This window comes from Tinamus guttatus, unplaced genomic scaffold (assembly GCF_059628265.1).
Source record: "Tinamus guttatus ecotype Peru unplaced genomic scaffold, ASM5962826v1 Tinamus_guttatus_pri_ptg000602l, whole genome shotgun sequence".
Taxonomy (NCBI): Eukaryota; Metazoa; Chordata; class Aves; order Tinamiformes; family Tinamidae; genus Tinamus; species Tinamus guttatus.
Genome location: NW_028289136.1, coordinates 2629200 through 2653438, shown reverse-complemented (window position 1 = coordinate 2653438; position 24239 = coordinate 2629200). Strand labels below are relative to the sequence as shown.

At 38.8% G+C, this 24239-nt stretch overlaps 1 protein-coding gene across 6 annotated transcripts in view; it reads left to right on the top strand.

The window, feature by feature from the left end:
* Positions 1 to 24239, top strand: part of DLG2 (discs large MAGUK scaffold protein 2) — a 946755-nt gene that overhangs the window by 96792 nt on the left and 825724 nt on the right. For all 6 annotated transcript variants that reach the window (XM_088534958.1, XM_088534959.1, XM_088534956.1 and 3 more), the window contains exon 3: positions 14494 to 14639. In XM_088534958.1, coding sequence (XP_088391084.1) covers positions 14494 to 14639 — 146 coding nt within the window. The remainder of the gene's footprint in view (positions 1 to 14493; positions 14640 to 24239) is intronic.

Below are 24239 nucleotides of genomic sequence, written 5' to 3'. Positions count from 1 at the left end.
GTTAGCAACAACAGAGGGGAAAAAAAACAACAACAACAACAACAAAAAAAAACAAACAAAAAACTGTTTTTGCTTTTAAAACTTGCAACCTGCATAGAGCAGTTTTTGAAGCTGCTATCCAGAGACAGATTTTCAAGTCCTCATTATGTTTGTCTGCCTTTAGATGATTTTTTAATAATTTATTTCAGATAATTAGTATTTATTAATTCTCCTATTACATCCAAGGTGTCATTTGAAATCATTCCTCTTAATTTTAAATAATGAAGTTCATTTCCTGACATGATTTTAAATAATAAATTGAATTGCACTTTCTGACATGATTTATCATTTTAAGAACTGTTTTAGAATATCATTATCATGTTAGAACAATCCCTGGCTTTTTATTAAGACAAGCATACCAAAAGGAACATAATAAGACAGCTTAGCCTATCATGTTTGATATCATCAGACCGTGAGAGCAATGCTAACAAACCGATCTTTGCAACCTTAGCACGCGTCTAAGTACTTATAATACATTAAGTGAATTATCAAGGGCAATACAATGAGAGGCAGAGTAGATGTTAAGACTGTTTTCCCAGCAGTTCTTAATGCTTAATTTGAAAGATTGCCTTTTCTTCCATCTCTACGCATTGTTACAGGCAAGAACTGATATCTGCGTGCTTTGTTTTTTAGGGGCAAAAAATAATTTTTGCATCAATATTTTCCTCATGCTACAATATTGCAAAATAAACATATTGTATCCCAGTTCTTATGATGGTTAGTTATTCATGTTCCATTCCACAACTTAGTGTTTTCATAGCGGAAAGAATTAGCGGTGGACTTCTATAGGTGCACTTACACTGTTGTTATACTGTCCTCAGTGTCCAGCTTGGACTTGAGATCATTCATTTGAAATAGTTGTCCACTTTTTTTTAAAAAAAATATTCCTATAATAATCAATTGCATTCAGTCTTCTTTACTGAGTTGTTGATGCTTTTAGAAGGTTAATTAACAAGGCAAGTTCTTTAAAAACTAATCTCGTATTGCTGAGGAGCTGTTGAAAGAGATGACTTGTAACACCGAATGTGCTAAATCTTTATCAGCTGCCATTGAGAACAAACTAATACATAAAGGATCAATAATGCAAACACAACCCCTATGCCTTAGTCCAAGAACAATTTCTGACCACAAGGAAGGAAATTCCACAAAATCTGCGGGCCCGTTCAGGGTCTCAGATGCCTTTTTACATGAAGGGCACTCAGTCTAGATCCAGCTCCAGATTGGGATGCCTGCATTATGTCCACTGTTTAAGCTCCCATAATCATGAAGAGAGATCCTGTCAAAGCAGTTGGTGGAGCCTATGCTGCGGCTGGTGGTTCACCCTCTACAAAGGAATCTAATATCTCAAGATTAGGGTCTTGATTCAGCTACCCCTGTATAAGTGTCTTGGATAGGTGTCCACACACCATCTGCATCCCCAGATCTCTGGAAATCCTGTGTCATATCTGCCAGCCCTGCAGGGATCTGGATCTCTAATAGCAGCAGATGTTTAGGGCACTGCAACTGCCCATGGGAGCAACATTTACTGAATCCCACCCCCAGATGCTAGAATATCAGGCAGCATTTACAAAATGAGAAGAGAGGGTGAGTCCATCTGCCTGCCAGGGTGGCACTGTCCCTGGAAACATGGGATAAGTTCACGTCACTGTGCAAGTCGCAAGTTGTTCTGCACTGTTGTGTCTTCTAATAAAGGACTTGGCACATATGAGTTCAAAATTATCTTCCCTGCTCCAGCTGTCAGCATCCATGATATCCAGGCCAGCCTTTGCAGCAGACATGACAAACTTACTTTATTTCCAAAAAACATCCCAATTCATAGCAAGAGTTGATAGGAATCCCTAAAGTTTTCAGCCTATATTTAACTTGCTGACTGTTTCAGTGTCAAGAGATTGACAATGTTGGCCTCGTTTGTCCCTTCCTAAGCCAGGCTGCTTTAGTTGTCCAAGATGTCTTGGTGGGAGCTGCTGCTGTGCTGTTAAGCTGCAAACTTTCTCGGTAAGCAGCCCACCATTTTAAGGACTTATTTTTTTCTTTGTTTTCAGTGGTAGGAATTGAGTGTGGGTGTGGGTCACTCCATTAGCATTTAAATAATACTTTTTAATTAGCATATCCCATTCTGCTTCTCTGGGCTTTTCTGTCAGACTCTTTAAAAGATGCTGCAGTAAAGTGTTATGAATGATTTATCTTGAAAATTTGTATTTTGTTGATAATCACAGTATTATACTCACAACATTAATCTTCTCATGATAAAGCTCAAACTTGATATAATAAATGGTGAATTTGGAAACATTTTTTTGTAAAATACTTCCTCCTGCTGTCCTGATGCTTACTGGGAGCTTTAGGGAAGCATAAGAGGCATTCTTCAAGAAACATATCGCAGCATTTCTTCCCTACAAGAGTTAGTGAAAGAAAATTTGCAAAAGTATTTGATGAGTAAATGCATACATTTATGTTGAGTGAAAACCTAAATTACTGACATTAAAAAAAATTGCACCTATTCCATAGATCAATCAATTACATGAAAATGAAGATAATGAGAGCAGTAAGGAGATTCCAGATCTGTAAGTACTTGTGTAAGGTAGGCAAAATTTTCTTCTGCAAATGAAGACCAACAAATTCAAATGAATTTACATGAAGTCTCTTAGCTGCTCCCAAACCCATGAGAATATAAAGTGCAACAAATTCAAGCATGACCAATGAAGTCTACTGATGTTCATAGAAACCTGCAATACAAGGTTAGACCAGTTAGTGCAGTGACTGTAATTGTTAAGTCTAGATAACAAAAGTCATAGATCAAAGTCACCCCAGGGAAAGAGTTCATTTAAGTTATAATTTATTATATCAGAGTAGCAACCTTAAGGTTTGTACTAGACATTGTGGCAAATGTGTTCAAGGGTCATAAGCCAGAGTTTATGAAAGTGCAACCCATAATTTAAACTTGCATAAAAGCATTCATTCAAAGTGTTTTACACACATTGATTAATTAAGCTGTATAACACCCCACTGTGTGCCTGTAGGTAAGTCAAAGTATCCGTATCTCAATTTTACACAAGGTTAAGCTGAAGTACAGAGAGGTTGATTTGCCTGAGGTCACACAGCAAATCAGTGGAAAAACTGCAAATAGAATCCGCAGCCTGGAGTTCTCATTTCCATGTTTTTACCACTTATATTACACTTCCTACCAGCAAAATGAAGGGGAAGAAAAAGGCAGTTGAAGTGGTGAGACTTGCAATATAGTTAACCCAGTTTCATAGATGTGTTCTTGCCTTTTTCTGCAGCTTACGCACATATCAGAGGCTTAGGTTGGTTTAAAATGATATGGACCCTTATTCTGTCTCCACCCATCTTTTACATGCTTTCTTTTAAATGCTAACATTGAAATATTCTGTCATCTTTAGAATTAAAAATAACTGGGTAGAAAATGGGCAGATCTGCAGGGGACTTTACACCATTAACCTCCATCCCCTGCAGCTTGTTTGACACACTATATTTTCCTAAGGCATGGCCATGCATGGTTTTGGTACCTGAATAAAGTTAGATGCTCAGAAGAGAGTTAGATGCTCCATTAGAAAGCAAGCTCTTGGGCTGTCCAGGCATGTGTAGTCCACCTAAAATGAGGGTCCGAGGTGTTCACAGTGAAAAGATAGAGACAAAAGAAGCAATGATCCTAGGTGAGACCTTGTAGTGGAGAGATTAAAAGGGGGAAAAAGTTGTTCTGGGTAGGTGAAGGAACTGAGAAAGTATATCAAAATGCAAATATTTTGTACTGTTTTGTCTAAGCTTTATGTTAAGGAATATTAAGGAAAATGGGTTGGGTATGAAGACGGTCCTTTGTATGCAGAAGAGAAAGGCCAGTGAACAATTATTATCTCATAAATTGCTACTGGGTTTTCCAAAAAATACTTGTATGCTGTTTTGGGCTTTGAAAAAGTATGTGTGGTTTGGATTTCTTGCTCTCAGATTCTCTATTGAATCAGTCCCTGAAATCTTACACAAGAATAAGCCAGTTTACCATTTAATTACTTTTTTTTCAGACATGACTTATCAATGTTAAGGGTACCCAAGATTCATACACTATCCCATAGCAGACACAGGCGAAAAAGGGGAGAAAAAGGGAAAAAAGGTGTGAGAGTAATGTGTGACATTTAATGTATCTGGAAGTGACATTAATCCATCCTGACAGGCTACATGTTCAGCCTGGACAACATCAGCTACACAAGTGTGTCTTCTATTTGCTCCAACCAAGCAAGTCAAATCTTGTATGTGGAAGCAAGGCATTTTTGAAGGTCAAGAGGGAAGAGTGATAAAAGGAAGCACTTGAAAAAATATAAACGTGCCTAGAAGTACAGGCCCTATACAGTATCTGCTTCACAATTGTATATTTTGCATGGTATTTGCAAGCTAGTTTGGGGAAGGGAGGACGTTAGCACCTGTGGTAAACAGTGGATGATGAAGAAGCTCCTGTGCCGAACCTGTTTTCAAACTCAGCTATAACAGCAGAGCTGTAATTTTGCCATATGACTGCAAGTGTCAGAAGGTAAAATATGCAAGTACCATTCGAAAGGTCAGATCCTTGGAATATAAATGGTGAGTCAGGTAAATTAGACAATCTGCTCCCTTTTCCTCACCTCAGATGGCAGGTGGGGCACTGTGTCAAGCAAGAAGAGGGATGTTGCCCTTACCTTGCAACATGGGCCTCATGTTTTAAGATAGTGTGAAAGGGCTTCCCAGGTTCCTGCCAAGCTACTGGTAACTTATTCCTGCACTGGTGTTATTTCTGTGTGATATGAAGAGGGACACCCCGGCACTGCGCTGCTGCATGTTCAAAACCTGCCATCTCTTCATGCTCTTTATATATGTCCCTCCCACCCTTTCTCCATTTCAGTTCATAAGATGGTGCTTTAGTTCTTTATAAAAAAAATTGCTTTCATTGAAGTAGCCTAGCAATTTAGGGACCACATAGGAGGGATTGCAATCAGTGAGTTGAGCCTACAACTGTGATTAAGCCTGCAACCCAGCAGGCCACCAGAAGTGGCAGTGACCGAATCGCTCTAACTACCCCCTTGAATTTCTGTGCTATTCCTAAGGGTACTTCAGATCTCTCCTGAAAAACTGCTGGCACACCAGCCAGTGCTATTAACCTGAGCTTGCAACTTGCAGCTGCAGATCTGGTCAAATGCAAATCTGGTCAGCTGCAAACTTCCTTTGCCTTCTGCAAAGAACCAGCCACTCTTTTGGCAATGTGCATTGGGACAAAACCAGTGATGGGGCCAAGGTGGGCAAGAAACTCTTTGGGTTCCTAAGAACTTCAGCAAGCAGGGTGTTGCATTGCAAAGGTCTATGTTATTGTCTTTCATAAATAACTTTCACAGTTCCAGACTGCTGCATGCAGAGTAATATGCAGTATTTTCAGGTCTAAGTTTATAGGAAAAGGACCTGATGCAGACCATCATTTTTCAAGGAAAACTTAGGCATTTTATGAGCAGTCTATTCTGAAGCACGTGCGACCTTTCTCTGGCCTCTTAGTGTTTCCTTAGCTGTCACTTTTTGAACACTTAATCATATTAACAGCACTTTCTGTTTTCACAGTTTTCTGGTGGAAAAATTCCTAGGACAGGTTCGATTATATGCCCGGTTGTCTATGTAGCTTCAGCCAATGGCTGGAGGTGCAGAGTAGCTGGCGTGTGCTCATGGTTCTTGCAGACTCTGCACTGATCTGCAGTCACTCATTTAGCATGCCCGAAATGAGGCATCACTGCAGGATCTGGGGTTTGTTACTTGGCTTTTCTGCAACTTAAGCTTCAAAAACAAAATGAGCAGGACTGAGTGCTGTGTTTACCAATTTAATCTGCTGTGCCTATTTTACATTGTGCTTCTATGCATGTATTGAACCTTTCCAAGCACTTTCAGTTCTTGTTCTATAGAAAACATAATTAGCAACTGTGGAGGTTAAGTAGAACATATTGTCAATGGCAAATGCACAAATACAGACTGAGAGTCTTATTTATGAGTTAGAAGTTAGAATATATAGGCGGAACTGTAGCAATACAATCAATATCATCACCAAACAACCTTAAATACTCACTTTATTTTATGAGATATTGTTTTTTAGCTTGTTAACATAAACATCATTCACATAGAAAGGATTGCAGCAATTATTTTCTCTTTTCTGTGTAAGGCAATCTTTGTTAAATACTTCATTTATCCTTATTTGTTTATGAGCAACTGTTTTTGAGGTAGAGATTCCTTGCCAAGCAGTTTGGGAGAGCTCTGATTGTATTTTGGGTGTATTACAAAAATAATAATGATACTATTGTACAGTGCATCCAAAAGTGCAGAAGCTTTTTTATGTATCTAAATAACTATCACAAAGGTTATTACTAAATAGCCTTTCAGTGATTTATTATAGCATGTGGAATGTTTCAGAGCTTCTTTGTTAAATGATCTCTTATCGCTGAGCTCTGTTCCTGTAGAATAAAAGTTCTTGCCCAAAGGAATTGTAGTTTAGATATGCAAAGAATCATAGCTTCATTGGATAATTCTGTTTGGAAAGAACCTCAGAAGGTCAGCTACTCCAACTGAAGGAGATTTTGTCAAACTTAAGAACCAAGACAGCTTAATAATAAAGATTGTACTTCTTACTATTCAGTTTGGTGCATGTTCCACTGGAGTATGCTGCTTTTAACAGATTTAGAAGCATTTGTCATTTGTAGACATTTGACAGAAGACTCCAGCACTGTATCACTGCCATCATGTGATAAAAGGCCTTTTTTCTCCTTTAGTAGGAGTGCTCGCTGTTCGGTTGTCATCCATGTGTCTAATTTCTTTCACCAGAAGTTTATGGTTTCTCTTGCACCAAAACCTTGCTACAAGGCACCTGAATTTCCTTTTGTTTTGAGGTATCTTGATGTTACCTCTACCATTTGAAAACTGTAAGTCTTCAGGTTTTTATTTATTTTTGGTTCTTACACCACTTTTATTAATGCAGATCCAAGGCAAATAAAAAAATCCAGAGCCCTGGGGATGAGATACAGCTGAAGATGGGAAAGACATTTTTGGTTGCTGCTGCACCAGCAGAGGCTAATGGGGGCAGGTTCGGGCTCCCCAGGTGCATAAAGGTATCAACTTGATAACTGGAGGTCTACCACCCCTCACAGAGGCTTTGCATCATGGTTTTAGTGTAGCTGAAAATTCATCTGATTTCAAGTGAAGCTATTTTTTCTTCCGTTGCTCTGTATTTTATCTGTCCTTAACAATGCTATGATGACTACTTAGCCCATTTTGGAAATATTTTGTTCAAAAAAGCCACAAGACATAGTAGTGTTCATTTCAGTGTGTTATCTAACTTCTCTTTGGAATATTTTCATTGCTACTGGAAGGCTGGTTTAATCCCTGATCACTTCCCTGCTACTTGTGCATCACTTTTGCTTCTTGAACAACATCCTGCACTATCCTCCTTACTCCCACCTGCTAATTCAAACCAGATGGCTGAAGCTGACCCAGCATAATCTGCTCCCCAGGAAATAAATGATGCCATTTAGATGTTTGCTGTAATGCTCTCTTAGTTGAAAAAAAAAAAAAAAAAAGACTTGTAGCAAGGGCCTGTGACAAGTGACTTTATTTGTGGAGTTCTGCCAGACAGTAGCCATTTGTGCTGGGTTACACAACACTGGAAGGTACATCAGACTCTATCCTACATACAGACAAAAAGGCTGCCCCAAATCGCCTGGAAAGGAAACAGCTTGTGTTTGCCTGTTGCCTTAGACCCTCATTCCACCTTGTCCCTGAATGCCCTGGAAAAACAGATGGGAGTTATACAGCAGAGCAAGTCCAGGCACTGGCACGGCACAGGAAAAATGCATTCCAGAGCTGAGGACCTCTAGAAAAAGGGGATAAAGGAAAAAAAAAAAAACTTTTTATCCTACAGAATATTAGTCCCAATTCCCTGACCTGAGTCTATAGAAGCAGAAGTTTGGGTCTACGGAAGAGAGAATTTGCTTCTAGAGTGATGAGAGTCTACACTGTTAATGCAAAAATAATTGCAAAAATATACAGCTATCTTGAGAAAACAACGGGCAATACGTGCAGATATTGCAGATATTGGTGCCGTTTCTAAATGGTCTCAAGATGTTGTCTATATGCAGTGAACGAGGGTGGTAGCAAGATCTATGTCAAGAAGAAATCTTCTTCCCTTGCTAAGGATGGAAGAAGGTGAGAGATTTTGGAACAGTTGTTATGATGGTACAATCCCTTCCTGGAGGTCAAAACATGCATGGTGGGTAGATGTCTATAAATTTGATAGACTTTGGGTTTCATGAGTATAATTGTTCACCTTATTCTACGTGGCCACCTGGATAGTCACATCACCAGGGAACTAGCATTTACTGACACACATAATACATCTTCAAGCCAAAGGATGCACAAGATAAACCTTTTAAGCTTAATTGTTTTTGGTCTATAAAATGCAGATGACATCAGGAAGAATGTTATCAGCTGGTTTGTAACTGGAATGCAGCCTCTCCTCCTCTCTGCTTTAGAAATGCAAGAGATGCAGATTTTTCTGTTTCTGTTGCAACTTTTGCTAGACCTTCTTTTTTTTTTCTGAGTCCACGTTGCTTTTGACACTTTGCAAGTCTGTCCCAACTGTGCAGTAGAACTGTAGATGCTCGAATTAAGCCTTTCTACATGTTGCACTATATCACACTGGAAAACTCATCTTACAAGGTGCCTTCCTAATGTTCTTCATCACTTAGGCATGTACAAAGTGCAAGCACAGGTCAGTTGGTGTGAAGATTTTATTGGGATGATCTCACCTGCCTTTGACCCGGCTATATATGTACTCTAATGGTTAACTGCCAGAAAATGAATAAGTGTGATTTTGGCCCCTACCAATACTTCCTTGTGTATGTGAAGATCATGGACATGACAAAGTTATGTGCTTGATCCTTGATACAGCCATCAGGCTACCAGCTGGACTACTCAGACACACAGCTGAGTACAGCAGTCAGTACTGAAGAGAGTACCAATATGCATAAACGGGAGCAAAAACTAATCACCCCTTTCAGCTGTCTTTAAAGAACAGTGAAATAAGGAGAAAGCTTCTAGGAGTGACAGATTCCTGACTTAATCCTACTGTATCAGGGAAATTCCAGGTTTGTCAGTACAGTCACATCTCCCCTTCCCTGCTTCTGCAGAGACTATTTTTATTGAATGCAGTAACATTGTCCTGAAGCCACTAGCACTTCTGAAACTACTGTAGGTTGGTTACTGATCACAGAGGAGTTGACACACGTGGTGTCATCACTTGAGGCCTCCACAGTTCAACACTTTTTTTTTTGCCTGTCTTTGAGGCCTCGTGCAATTTTCTTAGCCAACATTATAGGGTTCTTAATGCTTGTGTTGCTTTGAAATGGAAGAATATATAAAAGTGTGTGTTATTATGATTCTTGTCCTTTAATCTTTCCTCAAAAGTTAGCCCTCTCAGACCTTTAATCATCAGTCTTTGTCTGAATTCCCTTCAATTTACCTCTATCTTTCTGGTGCTGAAGTACTTAGAGATGAATGAAGAATTGTATTGCTTTATCTTAGTTTTCCTCATTAGAATGCTAGTGAAAGCTCATGGTCACAGAAGACAAAGTAGTTTAGGCTATTGTAAAATTTTCCCTTTCATATTATTTAACCCCTTTGCAATGAGAGTTGTAACGTTTTCCTATAATGAATGATACATTAAAAAATGGAACAAAACCTGAACTAAAATAATGGTTCTAGGGTTGCAGAATCAATCATCCAAAAGTCAGGAAATGACACGGTTTAGACAGACTATTCATGCGTTATTTTTTCTGCATAACTGCTGCCTGAAAGAAAAGTCTGTCTTCTGTGTAAGACCTTGTGTCTTCTCCTATTCTTTTTTTCCAAATAATTTTGATTTAAGTTTTCTTTTTCTTTCTTTCTTTTTTTTTTTTTTTGGTGAGATGAAGAGTGAGCACAACTCAAATTTCAGCCTGACTGATTTCCTTCTTTTTTTTAAATGTGGTATTTTACAGAGAGGTGGATACAATTTTAGCAATATAAATTGGTACCTGGGATATTCATGAAGGTTGGTTAGTGCCTGTCCTTGCTCAGGTGTGTAAAACAGGAGAGGGATGGTCCTTGGAATTTGTCTGCAGAATACAGTATCACTTCCAGTATGTTTTATTTGTCCACAAACACTTGTGAAGCAATACTGATGTCTTTTATACAATTCTCATGGAATGGAATTTATTTTATTGCTTCCTTAGTGTTGGAATTATCCAAAATAAAATCTGCCATGGTATCTTTAGGTTTGCTTCATATTAGAGTATGTGTAATTTCTCGTAATGCAATTTATGCAGCAAAATTAACAAAATATTTGGGCTAGGCTAAGGGAACAACAAGTGGAGTTTATTAAATAACGTAAGTCATCTCCTAACACAAAAGCGAACAAATTCAGTTGGACTGAAAATCCAGTGAGAGTCACTGACACTTTAAACAAGCATAAATTCATTGCTTGACAAAATGTTTGGAGTGATACGGAGAGTAGAACAGTTCCTCTGGTACCAAAACAAGAGAGCAGCTTTGTGCTTACTAAGTTCATCAATAGTAATACTGCCATTTCTGAATGAAATCTGAACTTGTTTTCATGGAGTGAAGGGACAATAGTACCAACAAATGCAATCTCAACCCTGTAAGATGCTAGTCTTTTCGATATATTATGTCTTTCTCTGGAGATTTTGAGAACTCTGCAGGACATGATCATGTGCAATGTGCTCTAGGTGACCCTGCTTGTGGAGGGGGCTTGGACTAGATTATCTCCAAAGGCCCCTTTCAACCTTCACTCTGTGATTCTGTGATTCCTATAAACCCCCAATAAAAGACAGACTATATTTTGATCATTTTACGGGGCAATTGCCGTGTTCTCAGAACTAGCTTTTTATGGCCTCAGCTGCAAACTCGATTTCATAGCTGCTTGATCCCATCACAGCCCTTGCATCTCTTCTTCCATCCTCAATAGTATTCAGATGCTTTCTTCCTCCTAGCAATTGATTGTACCTGTAACATAATGGAGATCACATGATAGAGCAGATTTTATTCAGAACAAATTATAGACTCTGTGTTAACATTGACTGACTGCGAGTTACTGCTCTTCCATAGAAATTGCAATTTTGGCTTATGGAATAACAAAGCAACCAATTAAGTGAATCCTCTGTGCTTTCTGGGGTTGTGTAGCTACATAAGTAGGTTGAAAAGCTCTTCGCTGTGCATCAGTGATCATTATTCCACTGAAAGAAATGTTCGGTCTTCTCAATAAAGACAAGGACCTTTGAAAAGAGACTGAGTTTTTTTAGATTTATTTTGTGCACATATATACACATACATACACGGCTCATGCATTATTTTTAATGAACCCACTAGAGCAAAACAGTCTTTAAAGTCTGGTTTGTGCTTCCTTGACTGACTACTGTCAACCCACTTAATACTCCAATCACTATAGCTATACCAGGTCCAGTGCCATGGGGCAATTCCTGCCAAATGACAATTTATTTATGCCAAATATTTATCTAGAGAAAATCACATACGCATCCAGTATGTTTTATTTACAGTTACAATATCAATTGACTTGCTATCAAACCATATATTACAAAAGTTTGCTGCTTTACTGTGAATATATATGATGGAAAAAATCCCCCTCACACCTGCATTCTCACCACAACTACCATATAGCATTTCATTTTAAAAGTGACTCTCAGTTTTGCTGTTAGAGGTGCCAGGTAGCTCTTAGTATTATGAAATCTGAACTCCTGCAACTATTGCTATTTGTATTGTTCAGCAAGCTTCTTTTCAGAACTGTAAAATCACAGAATCACAGAATGCTTAGGGTTGGAAGGGACCTTTAGAGATCATCTAGTCCAACCCCCCTGCTCCAGCAGGGACACCCAGAGCACGGGGCACAGGGTGACATCCAGACGGGTTTGGAAGATCTCCAGAGAAGGAGACTCCACAGCCTCTCTGGGCAGCCTGTTCCAGGACTCTGTCACCCTCACAGGGAAGAAGTTCTTCCTCACATGGAGGTGGAACTTTCGGAGTTTCAACTTATGCCCGTTATCCCTTGTCCTGTCACTGGCCACCACGGAGAAGAGCCTGGCCCCATCCTCCCTACATTCTCCCCTCAGATACTTGAACACGTTAATCAAATCTCATCTCAGCCTTCTTCTCTCCAGACTAAACAACCCCAGCTCGCTTAGTCTTTCCTCATATGACAAATGTTCCAGTCCCTTAATCATCTTCGTGGCTCTCCGATGGACCATCTCTGAAAGCTCCACATCCCTCTTGTTCTGGGGAGCCCAGAACTGCACCCAATACTCCAGGTGCAGCCTCAGCAGAGCTGAGCAGAGGGACAGGATCCCCTCCCTCGACCTGCTGGCAACGCTCCTGCTGATGCAGGCCAGGATCCCATTGGCCTTCTTGGCCAAAAGGGCACATTGCTGCCTTATGGCTAACTTGTTGTCAACCAGGACTCCAAACCCCTCTCCATGGAGCTGCTTTCCATCAAGTCTACCCCTAATTTGAACCAGTGCCTGGAGTTAGGTACTTTGAGTGCATTGCTGTTATTAATGGTAAAATAAAAATTCCTGATCTTTTTCCCCATTAGAAATAATGTACATCATAACAAAAGCAGAAAAAGGAGTCTCAAGGAAAGTTCAGTTTCAGATGCTACTATAGAGGGAAGAGTGGCTCGCGGTGATTTGCAGAGAGACCTGATGTGAGGAGAAGCACAGACCCAGCCGAATGCCTTTGGGTGGTCTTTGAAAGAGGCAGAACCTCAGGGTACCTCTGTGCCTTCTGCTCTTTCAGTTCTGCTTATCTACATGAAGTCCAGGTCAGGCTTTTATAGTAGGAGACAACATATAAGAGAAAATGGAAATGTACTTCCCAGGTACATAATAAATAACCTTATTTAATAAGCTAGAAACAATCCTGGTCCAGACATGATACAACCCTCTAGGAAAAAATTTCTTGTTTTTGAGGTGCAGACACAACCCCAATATTTTCCTGCTTGCCAGACAAACTGTATGTTTAACGCGGGAAGGTTTTTCTCTTCAGGTTCATGAAGTTTTGCCTGGGCACATAATCTTTCCTTTTAGACATACTGGGCCATCCCAGGACTTTAGGACTCCTATATCTCAGTACATGAGGTATAGACTCATGACAGCCTCTATCAAGAAGCGATTTTGTCTAGGTAACCCCGGGTTTCTTTTAACTCAACCTAATTTAAGGTAACATGCAAAGTCTTCACAAAACAGAAAATAAAGAACAAAATCACAAGTGTTTATAAAAGACACTCTGTGAGCAAAATGAGCTTGAACTTTGCCTTTCCCCCAGGATTAGAAAGATTTCTCTCTCCACTTCTCTGCTTGCCTTACTGCAGCTTTCCCGACTGCTACCCGTCGAGGGTTTTGCCTTCCTGCACTCTTTGTGCCCCAGATAGCACTCATTAGAGAGAGTTGCTCTTGAAAAAATCATGATTTTTATAACCAGGCTCTCAATTGAAGTCCCAGAGGGTGTCTAGAGCGATGTAGTCTTTCTCCCTGAAACTGTTTTTTTTGGTCTAAGAGAAGGTCTGACCATCCTATCTAATGAAAATAATATTATTTTCTTTGTTTCTTTGTTTTTCTTTAATGAGTTAAGCACGTCTGTTACACCACATGGAACCCTTATGACTAAAATCTTCCCTAAAGAGGGAAAATACTTCTCTCTGATCCTCTTTTGACAGTTACATGCACAAGTTTCTATGAAAGTGTTCTTATTGCTGAATCTTGTCTATCCGTAAGATAGGAAATACATCTGAATAACAATGTGATTAACATCTAAATACAACAAAAAGATATGATTTATTACTGACTCTTGGTTGAACCCAAGCATTGATTAATGACTTTTGAATAGCTACAGGTTTGATTAGCCCACAAAATCTTTCTTCTAGTCCTCTCTTCCACTTATGTTTTCCTTACTGCACCTGCAACTGGAGCTGATAGGGGCTCAAATACTGGAGGAGATGTCTGATAAGCGGCATCCCTTAAGCTGTTTTATCTACTTTGTTGATCCAAATTATTTGAATTACTTATTCCTGTATAATGGTCTGTCCTACAGTTATTATTCAGGTGTGAGTGTAGGATGTTCTTTGAGTATCTTCTCATACATATTCTTTTATTTCTTTGAAATGATTCATAAGAAACTGCTTAAATTATTTCTCAGGAATCTCACTGACATTTTAGGAAAAGAAAAGTGCATTGGTGCTTTCTGCCAGAAATGTAATATGTGTTTATCATTATCATGTATCTTCTGAAAATGTGTAAATATGTATCAGTCAAAGATAAATATTGGGGATGCTAAAGACAATATATCAAGTAATGTCTTACAATTCTTCCTCTTTACAAACAGATATTCAAGAGTTTTATGAAGTGACACTGCTAAATTCCCAGAAAAGCTATGAGCAAAAAATAGAAGAAGCAAATGAAGTTGCAGAGAAATGGGAGAAGACAACATCTCCTGCTTCAGGCCATGAAAATCGTCAGGAAAAACAAGAGGTACCTTAATAGATGAAGAGTTAAAATACACATAAAGAGTCAGATGACTCAAGTCATCTGAAAAATGTCATGCCATGATTTATAAGATTGAAGGAATGGCCTTAATTAAGAAATCAGATTAGGATATGGAAGACATATAGTATTATCTCTCTGACCTTGAATACATCTCTAAGTTCTTCCTCCTTCCAATTGCCTTCTGTCAAAGGGAGAATATATATATATTTTTATCCTTCATATATTTTACCTTATCTTTGGTGTCTGTGCTTAGTCCCAAAAGAGAATAAATGCCCTTCACTTGCTCATAAAAGCAGAGATTATTAGCACTCCTGTGATAGTATCTTGTTTAAAAATTGTAATCGGACTTTTTACATGTGTGGGGTTGGCATTAGGCCAGAACTTTTATTTAGACCAAGCACGCAGAGCCATCAGCACAAATAGTCTTTGCATGAGGAAGAGATAAGTAGAAAATGGTTACACACCTTGACTTTTTTTTCTGCAGACAGTGGATGGATCTGAAACCTTTCTTTAACACCACAGTTTCCAGTTTACCTCTGTCTGCTTCCAGATTATTGACTATTAACTAACTGCTAGTCTGAACTAACTGTTGGCAACCATATGGTTGCATTTCCAAAAAACTAAGCAAATGTTCTGTTCTTAAGTAGCAAGACAGGAATAGGTTGGGCATGGACTAGAAACTGTGAATCTCCAGATGAAAATGAAATATGAGCAAAATGCGTAAAAAATCTTGTTGACAGTATGGATGAATAAGAACTTTAAGACTTAAAAGTTGCTCCTAAGACCTTTCCATAGACAAGACAATTTATTAATAATGACTTTCCTGTTTTAAAAAAATGTTAAAAACCCCATAAACTAATTATAGTTCTACATAACATTTTGTATGTGACTCTTTCAAAAGATAAATCAGAGCTACAGGCATCTAGAAAAAACATCTCTGAAGGCATGGAAAAGTTTATTGTAAAACTTAATTAGCAAAAGAAGCATTCAGACTTAAGAGACCAAGCATTCAGATTTTGAACAAAATCATAACAAATGAGACTAAACATTAATGCAGGGTATATCCCATGAATGATTTAAAAAATGAGTCCTGGACTGAAGACACAGATAGCTGACCTTTCTTCTCTGTCCTTTTTTTTTGCGCAAACCTAGATTTTTTATAAAGGTGAAAGTGCATTCCAGTCTGTTATCTTTTGAAACATATGAAGAAGACAGTGGATCACACACTCTTTTTTCTTCCCAGCCTCATCAAAGTATTTGACCCTCAACCTCATCTTTCTCAACATCCTTGTCTCTAAGGGATATGCTGCTACTCCTATCCAAGGGAATTTAACCTCAGAATTTAACATTGCTATTAATAGAAATATAGGGCTAACTCCAATCCTTGCTGGTCTCATGAAAATGACACTCTGATTCAAAGCAAAAGTGCAGAAATCTCTTGTTTAGAAATTGGAATAACCTGCTCAAGCCTGGGTGCTGACAGTCAGAGTACAGGGTGCTGTCATTTTCAGAGCTGATCTATCAGTATAATGGGAGTACAGAGTTTTTAGTCCAGACCTAGGCATACTTTTAAGGGTCCTACTTCAGATGTACCAGACTAGAAGTGTAGGCTTTTGTTTTCTTCTTTTGACAGCACTACATACTATCAGCATTTTAGAATCAGAACTGATTAGCACATACTGAAAGTACCAGCTGCTGTACAAATCTTATACAGTACGTTGCTTTCTATGAGATATTGATCTAAGTAAGCATAACTGAATAATCTAATCTATCACACAAGTTCTCATTCATGGCCAATCCCATATGTGGTGTGATGGAATTGTACTTTCTTTTTCTCTATCCTCAATCACATGTCCCAAATGTGGAAACAAAAAAAAAAAAAATAAAGCACACTACTTTTTCTAATACGATGATATTTCTGTAATAAAAGTCCATGGATGATCATTTAGTCCAGAAGCTGCTCCTCTTTTGACATTTACTTCTGAATGAAATCTGCCTTGGCTGTCTATATATTGTTTTTTCTATATAAAGTGGTTCTCTTTATTCGTTTATCTTGAGATCTTAATGGTTTATTGAAAAATGAGTGAAACTTTGAAAGTCCAGATCAAGTACTCTATGATCACCCATTGGTACTGACATATTTGCTTTTCTAAAAGTGCAGTCTTTTGGGTAATGGAAAACTTTTTAGACTGTTGTTTGCAATTCTCCTTTTTTACAGGATTAACAGGCTTCTAAACCTTCTTATCAGGCATCTCCGCTCACCACAGCAGTTTATAATAAACTCGTGCTAGATCTTGCAGCCTACTGGGCATGATCTTCGTCAATTAAGAGAGAGGAAAGGGTCATAATCCATCCTGTAACTTCCTTCTCAGAGGAGTTTGTGCCTCATCTCTCAAATTGAGGGACTGTAATTCTGAATGGCATTTGCAAAGGCAAGTGAAAAGTCAGGGGAATGCCTCAGCTCACCACATATATCACAGTCAGTTGAATCTAAATTATTAGTGTGAGTGATTGTGTGATTGCACCTGGTACCCCATCTCTACAAACAATGTCACTCTGTGCTGTTCAGGTGTTGACCCTTAATGAGCCCCTAGCCCTGATGAAATCAATGGGCATTTTGGCATGGCCTGGTATATGACTTTTTATCTATGTATTTAAAAACCATGCTTGCGATTTTCACTCCACCATCAACAATTTTGCTGTTCATTAGGATGATAGCTGGTGACGCAAAATGAAATATTCCTGACCATCATATTATTTTTGCATTTCACCTAGCACAGAGACTGAATATATGTGGGAATATATCTGGCAGAGCTGTAAATGCCATAGACAAAAATAATTTCAGTGGGTAGGTGTTAGTGAAAAAAGAAGAAAAAAGGACACATACGGGCTTTTGGTGTGCGTGTGAGAATTTGTCCCCTTTTTTATTCTCGCCAGTAAATTCTGCTTGACAAAGTCAACTAAAATTCATAGTTATTGTCAGAATCAATGAACCTATGTTTTGAGGCAAATTCGCTATTCACTAAAAAAGCTCTACTGAGCTCTGCTTGTGAACGCTCTTATTTGTGTTATATATTCACACAGCAGACAGGGAATGTGACATATCAAGTAATAAATGAAAAATTCTTGTGTGCTAGTGATGTTGCAGGAAAGCTGTAATACAGCTCTGAAAGAGATGTCTGTATTCCTGCCTTGAAGCAGATGAATTGTATTTGAAATCTTCCTGACATACGTTTGCCTAATCTGGTCTTTAAAACCTCCCATGATGGAGAGTCCGCAACTTCTCCAGGTAATTTATTCCCTCACTACTAGAAAGTCTTTCCTAATGACAAACTGGGATATTCCTCACTGTAATTAGAACTCATTATTTCTTGTCTAATCCCCAGTGGAAATGGAGAACAGTTTATTTATCCCTGTTCCAAAGAGCGCTTTGACATGTTTAACCTATCACATATAATGATGTGAGCTTCCAGTTTCTCTGACTTTCTTCCTCTCAGTCTTTTCAAATGACCTTTGTGAGCTGCTCTTCCTCAGTACAATCATTGTTTGAGCTAATATGCCCAAGAAACAACAAATTGTGAGTCCTAATGAAAAATCTAGTCTTTGTGGAGAGAACTGTATCATTGGCTTAGACTCTTCTGAAAAGAAATGTAGTTAGAGGGTTGGATTACCAAACAAAAAACCTTGCAGCACTAAGGAAGGTAATTCATCTTGAAAGTACAGACACTATATCTGTCTTTCTATCTCTCTTTGTATGTATATATATAAAATCCATACATCTTTAGGTATATTTATATGTATACACATACAGAAATACGTGTCCTTTCTGTAAGTAAGGACAAAGCAGGACCTCTCCTGCGATGTGTACATAAAGGCACTGCTGAAAGAATTTTCCTTATGGAGGGACTGTTTGGTTAGGGATTTTTCCAAGGATGAAGGAAATCCATATCCAGTTCTCTGCTTGGCCTGATAGGTGCTGATAGTGCTTCTTTTATCCACAAGAGTGCACTATACATTCTGCTGGCAGATATTCTTCCCCTCTTATTTGTTGGGGTGATTCCAGTTTATATGGGATAATTAAATATTTATTGGGACAGAATGCTGATATATGACTCCATAATCCAGTGGTTAGATTACCTGGGAAGAATTCTTTCTTGTTCCTGTTCTGATTAATGTTTATGTGCAGTACATTAAGCTTGCTTTGGTGTCCCCAAAGGTAGAAACCTCTATTCTTAGCAAGTGCCCAAATATTAAGGTTGAAGAGTCCTGGGTGCAAAGCCCTGCTCCCTATTCTTTCCTCAAGCCCCCTCCATCTCCTCGTGGTCACCATTGTCTATCTTTAAATCTGGAAGTGAGAGAGGTCAACAGAAAAGTGTTAAGAGTCCCACTCCAAATTTCAAATGTGTAGGACTACCACAGAAGCTATGAGTCTGTCTGTCTGAAACTCTGTTTATGAGAAAGCCAGAACCAGAAGGAGGATGCCTGGAAAGGGGAGGCTTAGTGGTATGTGATGGGAAGTGTGTCCTGAGTACACCTAATCGAGCAGGTTGTGAGGCCATATCAGGGAATCTCTGTGGACCATAGAATCACAGAATCACGGGATGGCTGAGGTTGGAAGGGACCTCTAGAGATCATCTAGTCCAACCCCCCTGCTCCAGCAGGGACACCCAGAGCACAGGGCACAGGGTGACATCCAAGCGGGTTTGGAAGATCTCCAGAGAAGGAGACTCCACAGGCTCTCTGGGCAGCCTGTTCCAGGGCTCTGTCACCCTCACAGGAAAGAAGTTCTTCCTCACATGGAGACGGAACTTCCTGTGTTTCAGCTTGTACCCATTACCCCTTGTCCTGTCACTGGCCACCACCAAGAAGAGTTTGGCTCCATCCTCCCTACATTCTCCCCTCAGGCACTTGTACATGTTGATCAACTTTCCTCTCAATCTTCTCTTCTCCAGGCTAAATAGGCCCAGCTTGCTGAGTCTTACCTCATACGACAAATGCTCCAGTCCCTTAATCATCTTGGTTGCTGTATGCTGGAACCTGTCTAGAAGCTCCACGTCCCTCTTGTTCTGGGGAGCCCGGAACTGGACACAATACTCCAGGTGCAGCCTCAGCAGAGCAGAGGAGAGGGGCAGGATCCCCTCCCTCGACCTGCTGGCAACGCTCCTGCTGATGCAGGCCACGATCCCATTGGCCTTCTTGGCCATGAGGGCACATTACTGACTCATGGATTGTGGCACTGCTTGGGCTGTAGCTAGCATGATCTAGACAAGATCCTTTTTTGATAGCTACCTTGAGAACATGTGTGGAAAGCTGACACTACAAAGATAACGTGCCTTCAGAGATCTGAGGATCTCAGCACTTTTAAACTAGTGATTTCAAGCTGCAGTAGTAAAACACCCACCCTGTCTTAAACCAAGCAATTATTATCTTGCCCATGTACCCTGTTACCTACTCTCCAACACAGACCAAGAGCAGATGCCCAGAGAAAAGGACAAGTATGTATAATAGGCATTTTAGATGTTTTGCAAGTCTAATCATAATTCCTTTGGATGAGAAGCAGAGAAAGCATTCAGTGCTGGGAAACTCAGTATTACCTTATTTTATAAACATTCAGCAAAGCATTCACCGCAGCTCACATGCTGACTGGGGATGTGCCCAATCTGCTGATGGAAAATCATGAAGAAAGGATTTGTTTACAGCCTGGCTTCTGCCAAAGAGCTTCATTACATTCTTGGATCAAGCAATGTAAAACCAGCATTCACAGCTTGAAGCGCTTTCTTGAAATTAGGGCTCCTAAATTGTCCCTGTTGGAGGAAAGAGCCATTTTTCTTCTCACTTCTAGAAAATGAAAGATATGGATTCAGCTTGGGTGGTTTAAATTCAGATTTTCTGATACTCAGGAGACTGTTTTTGCCCTACCGAGTTAAAGACATTGATGGAGAAGGGGTACTCTCCATCTCTTCTGTTGAAGTTTTGCATCTGTAGAGCTGAGACTAGCAGTTAACCGGAGTCAGAGAGTTGGTGTGTGAGTCTTAGCCTGGCTCTTGGGCTTGGCAAATGGGTTACTTTCTCGGGAGAAAAGACTCTTACCTTCCAGGGCGCTCTGCATTGCGCTAAAAAGTGACTAGATGAAGGATGCCTCGCACTTAAATTTTGTGTGGATAAATACAATTAAAACTGTGAGATGCTTAGAAAATACAATAAGGGAGAACATAAAAGTACCTAGACAGAGATATCCACCTGGTAAAACAAAAATTGAATTGCTCTTTAGCTATGACTATTGTAATACTGCTCGAAGCTACAGGCTTGTGCTCATCTCCAGACTCTCATTAAAAGACATAAATTTACCCTTGTTTTAACCTCTGTTTTCATTAGTTTGGTCTCCAGCGCTGCTTATTTCTGGCCAGCAGTATTTTCACCTTTATTCACATAGAAAACTGAGGTGAAGAAAAAGAACACTCCTCTGTCAGTCTTACATATAAATCTTATAGGTGGAGACTTGCTTGTCCCTGTATCATAGCATGACAAGACTGTTAAGGTATAGGGTGCCTAGTGCAGGTATGTCTAGCATATTGAGCTGCAATCATTTGCAATCACTCTGCAGGCTTGGTACACAGTGCCAAGACACAGTAATCTCACACACACAAGCTACATTCAACACTGTGGGATATCGTCTTTGCTCTGAGATGATCCCCAAAGATGCCAGTTCTTGGAGTTCATTTAATTCTTGTTGTTCCATGCATTCCTTATGTTTAAAGGCTCATTTTGCAAAAACAACCAATTGAAGCATACAAAATGAATTCTTCTATTTCTGTCTGCTTCAGGAATGCCTGCTATCCTTGTACCAAGCTATTATAAATATTGGAATTACTTTTCTGTCCTTAGTTTAAGTGCCTGCTTGTTAAAAGTTCCTGCAGTAAACCTCTTACGTAAAAATTCTTTGGCCTTGGAGCAATTATCAAACCATTAATCTATTTCACTTTAACAGGTTGTATAAACAACTTGAACCTGCGGACACTTCTATATGCACACATAAAAATTCTGTTGCTCATCTAGATTTTTGTTTGTTTTCTTTGTTTGTATCCAGGTACAGCTTAAATTTATAAGTCTCGTTTTACTTTGAGCAGGTCTGATTCTGTTGAAGTGATTATACTTAATTTGCAAGAGTCATTAGGTATGAACACCTGTAATATTTCATTAGAAGGGTTCAAAATATTCAGTTTCATCTGTCTGTTCCTTGACTAGGTTCAGCTCCTACATTTTTCAGATCAAATGCAGTTTGTGTCTGTGGGTTGACTTTGTATCAAAGCCAATTCACTTGTAATTCTGCTTGGCACTAAGTTCCTTTCTGGGAAGGCAACATATTTTGTAAGGGATGTAGTTACCTATAGGATGGGTGACGTTTCTGATTTTGTCAGAATTGTGTCCCTTTTGCACCCAAGAGCAACCTTAGCTAAATATTGTTTTAAAATGATGTTTAAAATTGTTTTAAAATGTTGTAAAATGATGAGTCTGACTTCATGGCATTTTCTTTACTTTTATAACTGTATTTCCCATACATGAATAAAAAGGTATACTTTACTTCCAGACATTATTTTATACATCTGCTTAGAAATAGGTTAAGTTATTGTGTTATTAAAACCTTATTTATGACTAGTGTCAGCTAAATCTTACCCATACTGGGTGTCTATTTATAAATTTGTTATTTGTTCTGTATCTTGTCAATCTTGCCAGCACGTCTGTTAAATATCACTTTAGAGTTGCTTCTGAGTGTGTTTCAGTGTGGTCAGGCCAATATTTTCATTTTAAAACAAGAAGTTCTAGGTATGTAAAACAGTGTCATCCGCTGGAGAGAAATGGTCCAAAATGCAGCATTCTCCATATTTCCAAATTTTGACAGAAGAAGAATTTTCTAGTGAGAGCAAAGTGTTGAGAGCAGGGTGATGTACATGTCATGTCACTCGAAACAGTCATTCTCCATCACCTTTCCCAAGTCTCATAGATAGACATAATACTACTTTTGCTCTCTACTTGTCTTTATGTAGTCTTTGAGGTGATCCCATTCAAAACTTTTTCATTTGTTGCTTCTCATCTCCATTTTAGCATCACCACTTATGCTGGTGTGCCTTACCTAAGAGGGTAGTGGGACATTAGTGGGGTGGAGAGCACAACTGGGATTTCTGTATTAAAGATACTAATCCAAATCAGCAGTTGTGAAAGAGTCACATCTGCCACGGCATGTTTGTTTGATTTTATTTTTTTCACACTTACATAATATGCCTAGCAAACAATCTCTCAACTGTTTTATGATCTGGGATTTGTTTTTACGTCTGCAAAGGATTGGGAGCAGATCAGAACAGCTGCTAGGGGCCAGAAACAATAATTTTCCCCAATGAAAATATGCCTGAATATTAAGAAGCATACAGAATTAGCTGCACTTTTAATTAAGCAATGGATCTCCATTGTGATAGGCTTTGTAGTCAGACTGTTCACTAAATTCCACTCCTGTGTACCAAGGTCAAAAATAAGAGAGTAGTAGATTAGCAGTAGAACATAGTATGAAAATACCACTGACAAAGGACTCTTGCAATTTAAACACATTCTTTTCTTTTTTTTTTTTCTAAAACATATTATGTTTTAACAAGGGCTGCTGTCATAGCAGAGTAATCTGCTGAAAAAAAAAATCACATACTTAAAAGTATTAGAATGACCCAACAGGCTTCTAACACAAGTTAGCAATTCCTCCAATTTAATTCATTGTTTCTAATAAGATTCTGAGAATTTATATTTTAATGACATGCAAAAACAAGTGCATCAACTCTTAAAGATATACCTTGTAGAACTATAAGAATTCTATAGAGTTGTTATTTAGGAATGAATCTAGCTAAGTTCAATTTTAAAAATATTTCAGAGCTATTTGTCTTACTTATAGATTTATTAACTCTGACCAAGCTGAGCAAATAGAATTCACTCCCCTTCATGGGCGAGGGACAGGCACGGGTCTCCATAGAGAGGTTTAAGAGCCTATTGCGTACTGCATTCTATCAATGTTTCTTTATTAAAATACTTCTTAAATAGTTCCAAAGAATAAAGCTATCACCCCAAGACTTGTAGATCATATAAAGATCACCTTGGGAGTGATTTCTTGGATAGGTCCATACATTTCTGCTCTGTAGGCGAAATATATATGTACAGGAAAATATCTTTGATAGTTTTGATTTTTTTTTCACAAACTGGGACAGGTACTTGCAGGTTTTAACAAATAGTAACCACAATCCCAAAGGCAACAACCTGGAAAATTAAGAAAAATTGTCAACTCGAGAATCTCATTTTTCTCAACACTTTAGAACTAGGATACAGTTACAAATGACATGACTTGAACCTCAGGATTTTATGCATTTTCAGCTTGTATATTTTATACATTCGACTCTGTTTTACCTATCCCTTGTATCACTTATGTCTTTTAACAGGTTATATTGAAATTCACCCCTGTTTACAGGACAAAGATGAGACCAACTACTGCTTCTTTTCCATTTTACAGTTTAGGTGGATCATGAATAAAGCATTTTGGCTAGTCTTCCGTGT